This window comes from Egretta garzetta, unplaced genomic scaffold (genome assembly GCF_000687185.1).
Source record: "Egretta garzetta isolate BGI_Z169 unplaced genomic scaffold, ASM68718v1 scaffold9, whole genome shotgun sequence".
Taxonomy (NCBI): domain Eukaryota; kingdom Metazoa; phylum Chordata; class Aves; order Pelecaniformes; family Ardeidae; genus Egretta; species Egretta garzetta.
The window spans coordinates 3,111,248-3,123,516 of NW_009260763.1; the positions used below are offsets into that span (position 1 = coordinate 3,111,248).

Consider the following 12,269-nt stretch of genomic DNA (forward strand, 5'->3'; position numbering starts at 1 on the left):
GTCTTTTTCCCCAGGCAGCTTTCCAGCCACTCTTCCCCAAGCCTGTAGCGATACTTGGGGTTGTTGTGACTGAATTGCAGAACCCAACACTAAGCCTTGTTGAACCTCATACAATTTGCCCATTGATCCAGCCTGGCCAGATCCCTCTGCAGAACCTTCCTACCCTCCAGATCAACGCTCCTGCCCAATTTGGTGTTGTCTGCAAACTTACTGGGGGTGCACTCAATCCCCTTGTCCACATCACTGATAAAGATTTTAAACAGCACTGATCTCAGTACTGAGCCCTGGGAAACACCACTTGCGAACAGCCGCCAACTGGATTCAACTCCATTCACCACAACTCTTTGGGCCCAGCCATCCAGACAGTTTTTTACCCAGCAAAAAATACACTTGTCCAAGCCGTGAGCAGTCAGTTTCTGCAGGACAATGCTTTGGGAAATGGTGTCAAAAGCCTTTACTAAAGCCTAGGTAGACAACATCCACAGCCTTTCTCTCATCCACTAAGTGGGTCACCTTGTCATAGAAGGAGATCAGGTTAGTCAAGCAGGACCTGCCTTTCATAAACCCATGCTGACTGGGCCTGATCACCTGGTTGTCCTGCATGTGCTGCATGGTGGCACTCAAAATGATCTGCTCCATAACCTTTCCTGACACTGAGGTCAGACTGACAGGCCTGTAGTTCCCTGGATCCTTCTTCAGGCCCTTCTTGTAGATGGGCGTCTCATTTGCTAACCTCCAGTCAACTGGGACCTCCCCGGTTAGCCAGGACTGCTGATAAATGATGGAGAGTGGCTTGGTGAGCACTTCTGCCAGCTCTCTCAGTACCCTTGGGTAGATCTCATCTGGCCCTGTAGACTTGTGTGTGTCTAAGTGGTGTAGCAGGTCGCTAACCATTTCCCCTTGGATTATGGGGGCTTCATTCTGGTCCCTGTCCCTGTCTTCCAGCTCAGGGGGCTGGGTACCCAGACAACAATATTCTATTTACTGAAACCTAATCACTTACCATCTGTTTAATGTTTTAAAACATTAAGAACTGTGCAATAGGTAGTTAGATACTTCAGTTTAATAGATCATGTTTTTACTACTATCTACAAGCAACCCAAACTTTAAACTGCTGTTGATCAGTGAGGTTAAACTCCAATGACCTGCAAGCATATTTCTATCAACTACCAACTGATCCAGATACCTTTCAAACATAATTGGAATTTCTGAAAATTCTTACATATAAAAAAAGGTGGCTGACATACTTCCCCTCACAGCTCACTGTGTACGTTCTATACTTAAGCTACACGGTGGTAGGCAGCACATTAAAGAAAGCCCTCATAGCAGAGGCACAAGAGAAGCAGCGATATTATTCAACTCATGCACAATGCCATCCTCTTAAAAATAACCTTAACTAAAACTGCTAAAAATTAAGAACTGAGGCTCTGAACAAAAAGGCTTTTATCAATTTAAAGGCTATAGTGCCTTACTAAGAGGGTCACAAAAGCAGCATAAAACATCTATACAAATATGGGGGGTTGTCTGAGAAAGAAATAAAAGGAAAAAAGTATTGGAAAAAAGCTAAAGAGAAATTAAAAAAAAAAAAATTATCATTGCTTTTCCACTCAGGAATATAAAGGAACACGCAGTTGATCCCCAGAAATAAAAAGAAAAAAAATACAAAACTTTTTGAAAGAAAACGTTAGTTAAGCATACCATAGTGCAAATAAATTAACCCATTTGTTTGTATTTAGTTTTTTGATAAGGTTATTATTGAACAAATCTCAGTGGAAGGCTCAATTCTGGACTATTAAAAAGCCAGTATGACAGCCAAGAGAAAACTGGGGCACATTAAGACATATTTCAAAAACATTTACCCAGATATTAAAAAGTAAATATAAATTATTCAAGACACTTCAAGAACAATCATCTGTAAAACTAGAAAGCATCTTATACATGTTAATTTCAGAAATAAGTTTAATTAATACATTGCTTTGGCCACGTTTGCTTAAGTCTTCCATCCTTTCATGTCTTCTGCTACATAAAATACACATAATTTCCACCATTCATTCTTAACAGTCTACACAGGTTTCAGTGTGTTCAACTGACCACTGGTCTTTTTTTCTACTGTTCTACATAAAGGTTCCTCTCCTTATGATCTCCAAGTACAAAGCAAGAAAAGTCTCAAGACATTCGCTATCATCTTGATTGCTATCTTAAATAGATCAAATCATGTAAATCATCAAAAGTGTTACTTTTACTTTCTCAAGTGGACTGAAGATTATCGGCAGGCATCTACTTTGGGATAAGATACTTGCCAATTACCATTTTGAATTCCTGTAACTCTTGATCCATGCTGGGTATCAACTCTAGCAGCATTTAAAAATGTATATATTGTGCTGGGTGATCATTATTTTTTCCAAATCTTCTTCAGTTTACAAAAGTCCTTTAGTCTTTTTGTGTTCATTACTTGACACCTTACCATTATGACGCAGTCCATCTAATTCCCTAAATAAGTTAAATGACACATTTTTTTTAAAACAATCTACCTATTCTAAAACTTGCTTTGGTGGGAGGTCATTAGCCATGTGGCCAGATTCCCCTCTGTCAGTATTTTGTTATACAAAGTAAAGACACATCAGAAAAGCAAAATACAGAAAGTATTTTAAAATGCTCAGAGCTTACAATGCCATTAAGACAAAAAAAACCCCAAACAGGTGTTACCAAAAGTAAATATGTGGGCAGCTTAAAACATATAGGTGTTTGGAGGAAGTGAAAAGTTGCCTGAAGTGGTAACAGAAGATGGGTAAGCAAAAAGGCAGGACGTCCAGTTTAAATCAATTTTCATCTACTCTTTTATCTAATAATTCCAGATAAGATTCTGCATAATTCATAGGTATAAAAACGAATTACTGATGTGAGTAGGTAATAAAATTTCAATTCTGGCTATGGGAAAACTGTTTGTCATACAGAATGTTTGAAAGGAATGAAGAAATCACTCAGAAATACCATCTTAACATCAGACACAATTATATGAAACACATGTTCTATAATCCATTTTTCAAACTTTATTTTTTTTTTTAGCATCACTACATTATACAGATCTCATTCTATGTTCTTAAGTCAACATCAGCTGGAGACAGATGGAAAACAGCAGTAAATAACTAAAAAAGAACGTACCATGCTTACAGATGTGAATTATTTTTACTTCTGAAGACAAGTAAAATGCAAATATTAACTGTATTGTTTGTACTGCCACTACACTTAAAACATAATACTGTGTCCCAGAAATGGACGTAAAATTGCTATGAAAAAAAGCAAGCTTAATCTTATAAAACTGAAATGCCCTTAGTTTGAGAACCTTTTAAAAAGTGGTTTTAACTTCTGATAAAGTTCTGTTTTGACAAAAGCCATAAATGCTTACCTCACACATCAATGAACTCCAGAACTCATTTTAATGACTAAAACAACACATTTCTTAATGTTTTTGTAAGATTACAGCATAGCCTACTGCTGCAGCCTAAGTGGTTATGTGTCTACTTTCATAACTCCCTTTCAACGCACAATATTTGGCAGAATATTACCTATTAAAAATGCAACCCCATGGTGGTCTCTTTAGACTACTAGAGAGGTGAAGATACAAAAAGTCATACAAGAATTATGTTTGTACTTAACCACAGGATTCAGTTTCTCCTTACTTACCATAGCATCCTTTTTAAACTTGTAGGTCCTACTCTCCAAATATCTAAGAACAACAAATAAACCTAACGTGCATTCTTCATGCATGAAACTTTTTGTTCTCGTAACAATTCATTAATCTTTTTGGAAATAAACACATTAATATGGAAAAAACATATTAGTAACAACAAAATGACACAAGTACAAAGTATGTATTCAAACCACACACACAGGGTTTAAGTTTTAGTCAAAATCCAAACATACCAAGCAAAGAAATAAACTATGAGGGAAACAGCCTTAACTCTACCCAGTGAGATAAGCACAAGGGAGAAAAATCTACAGTCTTTTTAAGCTCAGTTTAACTTGATGTAGGCCTATAGCTACTGAAGTACCTTAATCATAACTTGTGAAGTACTGAGTAGCATCACCACTAAAAGGAAAAGTTGAAGCTGCTAGGATACCCTACTTTCCCATTTCCTTACTTTGAATGTTAACATATTTCTTGTCTGTGTTCCTTAGGCTTACACAGTAGCTCCAAAGACAATTGCGATACTTTCAAAATGTACTGTGCCCTATGTTGTAAGCACCATGTTCACAAGTAAATTTATATTATAATGCATTTTTATATGGCAATAATATTTAAAATAATCTTAATCACTGAAATTTTTAAGATATTATATAGTTTCCTATTAATAAATTACAAAAGGTTACTCATAAATAGACACTTATACTTTCAATAGCCTAGATAAAAGCATCCTTACTCTTTCTCTGCATCTCCTTCACTTTCTTCTGCATGATCAAAGCTCCAATTATTTTTAAAACCTCCATCTCTCTTGGACTGTGATCTATCCAAAGCTGAAATGAGAACAAGTTAAGATAAGTCTTGATTTCAAGCTTAGTTATTAATCAACACAAACTAGAGGAGTAAACCAGATGTATATATTTTCCCGAAGTATTTATTTTGTTGATGTCAATGTTTAACTATCATTTGACAAAATAAGTTCGTCAATGCAGTGGTGACTCATTTTCCTAAATAAATACAAGTGAGTACCTGTCAACATCTTGACTACTAATGCAACCAGTTAGCAAGCTATTAAAAACGATTACGTGAGGTAGTTTTACAAGGATTTCAACTTTTACTGACATCTGTAAATTTAAAAGTTCCTTCTCTGATATGAACTATATGCCACATGCAGAAAGGGCCCTACAATTTATTATTTAAATGTCTAATACCCAAGCACATATTCAATTTTTCCATACAAAAAGTTCTGAACCACCCCAAGTACTACTTCAACATAATACGCGCTTTTTTTTAATTCAACATCTGACACTGACCTGAATTAACATCTGATGCTACGTGAAAATTCAGTGTTACTTGACATTTCAGCGTTAGTATCATGTAAGTAAAAACCTGAACTTTTTGAGAACAGTCACACTACATCACACTTGCTTTTTTAATCAACCTCACTTTAATCTAGACGTATATCATCATGTTAGCCAGACTATTCACCTAACTGCATTACTTGATCTGAATGGCCACTTGGGATCTGATTCTATACAGGACTGTTTGGGTTTTTGTTTGTTTATTTTTTAAAACAGGGATAACAAGTCATCTGTCACACAGGCTAAGTTTCTGACTATTCTGTAGTAAGTCTGGAACCTCTATGTTGCAAATTAAGTATGGAACTTCTGTGTTGCAATTTTTATTATGTATACTGCCAAGACCATTTTAATCAACAAGACACATTCATACTCAGAAGGTGAAAATATTCAAATAAGCAGACCTGGCCCTAAGATATTGAGCCAACAGAAGTAATTTGCTATGCTCCTGCCCAAGAAAGGCAGCACAATGGAGCAGATTTCACTAGCAACACCAAATCATTTTTCCTCCCGCTATAAGCTCCCTTTGGTGCTGTTATACCAAGGGAGATGAGCAATTCTGAGCCCAGAAACTAGATGGAATTTAAATGGACATCTTAAACAGGTGTATCTAACATATAACACCACTTTTTACAATAACTGCGATCAGTTACATGCAACTTTTGAAACACCAATTAAAAAAATTGCTGAAAAAGCAATTTGTATTTTAGTTTTTATTAAAACTTTTGTAACGTTATTAACCACATCCTTTAAAAAAAGCCCCATACTGTCTTTTTGTGTAAAACCCGATTAACTGATTTTGGATTACAAACCAAAGTACACTTGTAGGAAGAACGGCAGAAAGCAGATTAACAACTTTAAGTCACTGTGTGTGGACACTGTTTTGGAAACTCCTTTAGCAGGAGCTTCTATCATTCAGCAGTGTCATTAGGCAATTCTTAAATGGAGGGGAAGAAGTTCATAGTGAATCTCCATGAAGTAAGAGCAAAGTTGTGCATTTGCAAAAGAAATCCTTTAAAATTCTGCCTAAAATACTGAAGTGAGGAGTGAGGTATACAGTATTTAGTAAAGTCCTAGTGTCCAATAGGAGATACCATCTTAGAAGATTTTTTTTGGATGTCTTGTACTCTCTGCTCTAAGACCAATCATTCCATATGAATCTGTATTACAGCTGACAGAAAAATATACAGCTGACAGAAAAATATACAGAAAAATATACCTATTTCTTTTTATTGTTTTGGATATATTACTGTATTGGATTTGTGTGGCAAGGTTTTGGTATTGGGGGTGGGGTGGGGCATAGGGGGTGCTACAGAGGTGACTTCTGTGAGAAGATGCCAGAAACTGTCCCCATGTCAGATGAAGCCATTTCCAGCTGGCTCCTTGGCCACCGCTGACCGAGGCCAAGCCAATCAGTGAAGGTGGTAGCACCTCTGGGATAACATCTTTAAGAAGGGGGAAAAAAATGCTGTTCAACATCAGCTGGAGAGAGGCGTGAGAATATTCAAGAGAAACAACTCTGCAGACACCAAGGTCAGTGCAGCAGGAGGGCAGGAGGTGCTCCAGGCGCCGGAGCAGAGATTCCCCCGCAGCCCCTGGTGCAGCCCACGGTGGGGCAGGCTGTGCCCTGCAGCCCAGGGAGGCCCACACGGGGGAGCAGATCCCCACCTGCAGCCCGGGGAGGACCCCACGTCGGAGCAGGGGGATGCCTGAAGGAGGCTGTGACCCCGTGGGAAGCCCGCGCTGGAGCAGGCTCCTGGGCAGGACCTGTAGCTCCAGGGGGAGAGGAGCCCAGGCTGGAGCAGGTTTGCTGGCTGGGCTGGTGATCCCGTGGGGGACTCACGCTGGACTCACGCTGAGGGACTGCACCCCGCGGGAAGGATGGACCCACACTAGGGCAGTGCTTGAAGAACTGCAGCCCATGGGAAGGACTCACACTGGAGAAGTTTGTGGAGGACTGTCTGTGTGGGAGGGACCCCAGGCTGGAGCAGGGGCAGAGTGTGAGGAGGAGGCGGAAGTCGCAAAGACAACGCCCCCCCTGTGCTGCTGCAGGGGAAGAGGCAGAGAAAATTGGGAGTGAAGTTGAGCCTGGGAAGAAAGGATGGATGGGTGTTTTTACATTTGTCCTTATTTCTTATTATCCTACTCTGATATGAGTGGTAATAAATTAAATTAATTTCCCCAAGTTGAGTCTGTTTTGCCCATGAGGTAATTGGCGAGTATCTCTCCCTGTCCTAGACTTGAACCATGAACCTTTCATCATATCTTCTCTCCACTGTCCAGATGAGGAGGGGGAGTGATAGAGCAGCGTGGTGGGCACCTAGCATCCAGCCACAGTCAACTTACCACAGATGCCAGATGGTAAATGCCATCATTGACAATGACAGTAAATGCCATCATTTACTGGCCACACGAAGACCAACTTTTCCAGATGTATCACTAGATTGCCAGAAGAACTCCCCACCACCCAGTAATACATCAGTAGAGATTTTAAGGTTCCTATTACAACACACAGAAGCTTTTACAAGTCTTTCATCTGCTGAAATCACATCTCTTTCTGTGTTTCCAAGAACCACCCTGAATATGAAACCTAAATCAAACAAAGGTTTGGTTCAGGACGAAGTAGTTTTTCCAGGAGGACCTGAAGTTTACATTCTTTTTTCCATAGCTACACTGGTCTGAAAAAAAAATAATACAAGCCTCATCTTACAAATACTTAGACCATCACAACTGCAACCAACTTATCAGATGCTGCAGCATTCACAGAAAAAATGCAAATTAATTTAAATGTGCTCAGAATCATTGCCTTCATCCAGACTCATATTTAAGTAAATTAAAGAGAATGCTGCTGAGCTTCCTAATCTGTTTTTCATTTAGAGTCATCACACATATTGTTAAGAGGATACAAGTACTCATAAAAATCTGACACAGAAATATTTTTTAATTGTTTTACTTTCCCTGTTGCTTCATTATTCTTTCAGACAGGCTTCTTCAGGCTTCTATGCAAAACAGCTTTTTATCTTCTGGCTTTGATACCATCAGCTCTAGTAAATCAACTGCGTAACCACAGTGAGGTTGCATTTTCACATTCTGAAGCATTCACTACATGAACAGGTTTACACACCCCTCACACTTCCTAAAAGCTGAGGCTTCTTGCTGCTGTCCTGCACCCTCTGTATGTCAGCACAGCTGTTTCTTCACTAAAAGCAAACCTGGGGAAGGAAACTAATTCAGGCAAAAATAGCTTGAACAGTGGGGGAGGGGGAAAGTTATTTTTCAACCATATCAGTTCCCTCTTCTGTTCAACCCCACTATTATAGCACAGTTGTGACAGCACAGCAGAGGTAAGCAGCATCCAGGAACTGAGACTGTTTTAGGCACTAAGGATACAACAGAAACCTGCACGGAACCATAACCTAACCTACATTTACAGGTGCAGATTTAGAGCTCCATTGCTTAAAAGATGCTTTAACTCTCCCTAAATTAGTTGCAGATGCAAAAAACCTGTCAAAATCACTTCCAGTAATAGGCAATAATCATAAATTGATAGTGAGATAATACATGAAGCACAGAGTTCAGTAGCGAAGTCCTATGATACCAGTGTAACAGATACAAAGTATGGACATTCTTTCACACATGAAGGCAATTTAATTTCTCAGATAGCTAATAAAAAACCCCAGCCTTTCAAGAATGTGATGTCAACAGAAAACCAATGATAAATACAGAACATCCACTCCTGGACAAAAAGTTTGCAAAGAAAAAACATTTCTAAGAGGTCTGTACTTCAAAGATGGAAAATCATCTGCATATTCTGATAAACAACTTTTTTTTCCTTCAGGACTTTCATACACATTGGGTTGTCTACAGTGCAGAATATCACATAGAATGATTGGACTCAAGAACACAGAACTGCCTAAGTTTGATCATTTGCTGAATGGTGTTTAACATTTTCTAAGTATTAACAAGGAGTAACAGAGAATAAGGATAAAAGGACAATAGAGCTTTGAAGTTTGTTAAACATTTTCTTTGCAATGTCTTTAAAGGGTTTTCTGGTAAGATAGCAGTGGTAACCACACAATGGACAACTAGTGTTTCTTGACCTTCTCTACTGATTCTCCCAATAGAGATGTAGACATATCACCCGCGGATGCTGCCCTTATGACAGCATCAGAAAGCAATACAGAAGTACTTCAGGAGGGCTTCTTTATTTACACCAGCAGCAAAAGGAATTCCAAGGAATATGCAGGGCCAGTTCTCAATGAGACAGGAACCTAGTGACAGGGAAAAATATCTGAAGAACTTGATACATTATTTTTTTTTCCCCCTCCAGATTTCACCGGTAAATTCTGACCTCTGACCTCCCAGTTCCCCAACTGTACCAGCAGAATCTGTGGGAATGCATGTGGGAATGCAGTATCACCCTGTGGTCGAGGAAGATATGATTAAAGAACACTTAAGCCAGCTGTACATGTAGAAGTCCACAGGATCAGACAGGAAGCATCTGATGGTGTTGAGGAAGTTTGCCAATGTCACTGTTAGGACATGCTACATACATTACCTTTGAAAGGTCATGGCATGAGAGAGGTTCCCAATGACTGAAAAAACATCATACCTATCTTCAAGATGAGCAACAAGGATGATCTGGTGAACTACAGGCTAGTCTGCTTCACCTCAACCCCCAATAAGGTTATGGATCAAATCTTCCAGGAATCCATTCCCAGCTACACGATGACAAGAAGGTGAACAGCCAGTATGGATTTACTAGGGGCAAATTGTGCCCAACTAACCCACTGCATTCTACAGTGAGATGGTTGCCTGTGTAGGTAAGGGGAGAGCAATGGGTGTTGCAAGGCCTTCGACATGGCCCTTATAGCCAGACTAGAGTGTCATGGACTGAGTAAATGAATGAGAAAGTGAGGGGAAAACCAGCTGGACCACTGGGGTCAAAGGGTGATGACTAGCAGTACAAATCCAGCTGCTGAGGTCCCTCAGCAATCAGTACTGGAGCAAATACTGTTTAATGTCTTTGTTAATAATCTGTGTGCTGGGATCAAGTGAACTCAGTAAGTTTGCAGCCAATACCAAATTGGGGGAAGCAGCTCATACACTGGAAGCCAAGGCTGCTATTCAGAGGGACATGACAGGCTGGAGAAATGGGCTCACAAGAACTTTATGAAATTCAACAAAAGCAAATGCAAAGTCCTATATATGGGACTGAATAAGCCCATGCAGCAGTGAAGGCTGGGGGATGACTGGCTAGGAAGCAGCTCTTCAAGAGGATCTGGGGGTCCCAGTGGCCAGCAAATTGAACATAGGTCAGCAGTGCACCCCCCACAGCAAGGAAGGCCAACCACATAAGATACTAGCAAAAGTTTAGCTAGCAGTCAAGAGAAATTACACTTCCCCTCCATATGGGACTTCCATATGAAACTGTAACCAGACTACTGCATTCACTTTGGGGCTCTCTACTGTAACAAACACATTGACACAATAGAGCAAGTTCAGTGATGGGCTGTCAAGACAGCTAGGGCGAGCGAACACATGACATATAAGGACAGGCTAAAAATGCTGGGTTTAGTCAGCCTTAAAAGGGGGGGGAGGGGGGGAGCGGGGAGAAGGAAGACCTTTTTGCTGTCTTCAACTACCAAATGGGAAAGCAGAGGAAGACAAAACCAAACTCTGAACAGAGATGCATAGCAAAAGGACAAGACGCAATGGACATGAGCTGGAACTAAGAAAATTCCAACTCAATGAAATAATTTATTTTTTTACCACGAGGGTGTTCAAGAGTGGACCAGGTTGACCTGAGAGGTCATGGAGAACTGAACAAAGCCCTGAGCAACCTGCTCTAACTGGGCTTGGTTTGGACAGGAGGTTCCAACCCACATGATTCCAACCAGCAGTCAAGTAAAACCAGTGAATACTCCTAGGTACAAAGCATCACCTAAGGCAACTGCACCATCATTACAAACACTTCCAAAAAGAACTACCTCAGTCACTTTCCTTCTTTCCTCTCTCCGAGTAAGTCTGCCACCCACTCAAACATTCCACACAAGTAAAATAATGTAAATAACATCAAAACCAAGATCCAACAATAAAGGAAGAAAAAAGAAACAAACAAAAAAGTAATTTTTTTCACCTCTAGCATTATGAATATATATAATTCTCTACTTACATAAGACTTCTATTGTTAGACTGGAGATACAGTAAAAATTCAGAAAGGAACAAAGTTTCAGGTTTTTATAATAAAGATAAATATAGGAGAGCTATCTTCCTATTTTGTAGGAAAATTTGGAGGATAAAAGGTTAGGATGGGCTAGGGACAATTTCTGAACTGCCATTTTACTCTCAAGACATGAAAAAGTATATCAAGTTAAAAAGCCATTTCAAGGAAGATGACACTTGCACAAGATTTCCAGAATACGATTTCTGTGGCAAAGCAGTATGTGATGTTAATCGCATATGATCTCAAATTCTGAACGCTGGAAGAGTTTTATAAAATAAGCAAAACACAGCAGGAAACCTTACAGTATATTATGCATCTGATTTGCACACTTCTGAGTTTACTTAGTTATGCACCATGGGATCCATCTTCATAAAAAAGGCTAAGCTTGTGCAACTGAGAATATAGCAGCACTAAACGAACAGCAATCTATTTTTAGAAAGTGCTGAAAGGCAGTTACATACAGAATAAATTAATAATCTAGCCTAACTACCTGGAAATTAGTCAACCAACACTGTGAGCAGGTTTCCAGGTTTGCTGCAGTAATCAGAAGGTCAGGTTGAAATAAAGCACCGCATTTTCAGCAAAGCCTTTCACAGAGTTTCCGAGAGCATTCTCCTGGAGAAGCTGGCAGTTCATGGCCTAGACAGGTGTACTCTTCGCTGGGTAAAAAACTGTCTGGATGGCCAAGCCCAGAGAGTTGTGGTCAATGGAGTTAAATCCAGTTGGCGGCCGGTCACATGCAGTGTCCCCCAGGGCTCACTTCTAGGGCCAGTCTTAATATCTTTATCAACGACCTGGATGAGGGGATTGAGTGTAACCTCAGGAAGTTTGCAGATGACACCAAACTGGGTGGGAATGTCGATCTGCTCGAGGGGAGGAGGGCTCTGCAGAGAGACCTGGACAGGCTGGATCGATGGGCTGAGGCCAACTCTATGAGGTTCAACAAGGCCAAGTGCCGGGTCCTGCACTTGGGTCACAACAACCCCATGCAGCGCTACAGGCT

At 40.1% G+C, this 12,269-nt stretch overlaps 1 protein-coding gene across 1 annotated transcript in view; it reads right to left on the bottom strand.

The window, feature by feature from the left end:
• SENP6 (SUMO specific peptidase 6) overlaps positions 1-4,519 on the bottom strand; it is a gene marked incomplete at its 5' end in the record, with an annotated part of 65,004 nt that extends 60,485 nt beyond the window's left edge. Inside the window, one exon of the mRNA XM_009646081.2 lies at positions 4,422-4,519. Coding sequence (XP_009644376.2) covers positions 4,422-4,519 — 98 coding nt within the window. The remainder of the gene's footprint in view (positions 1-4,421) is intronic.
• Between the last annotated feature and the right edge of the window lie 7,750 nt (positions 4,520-12,269).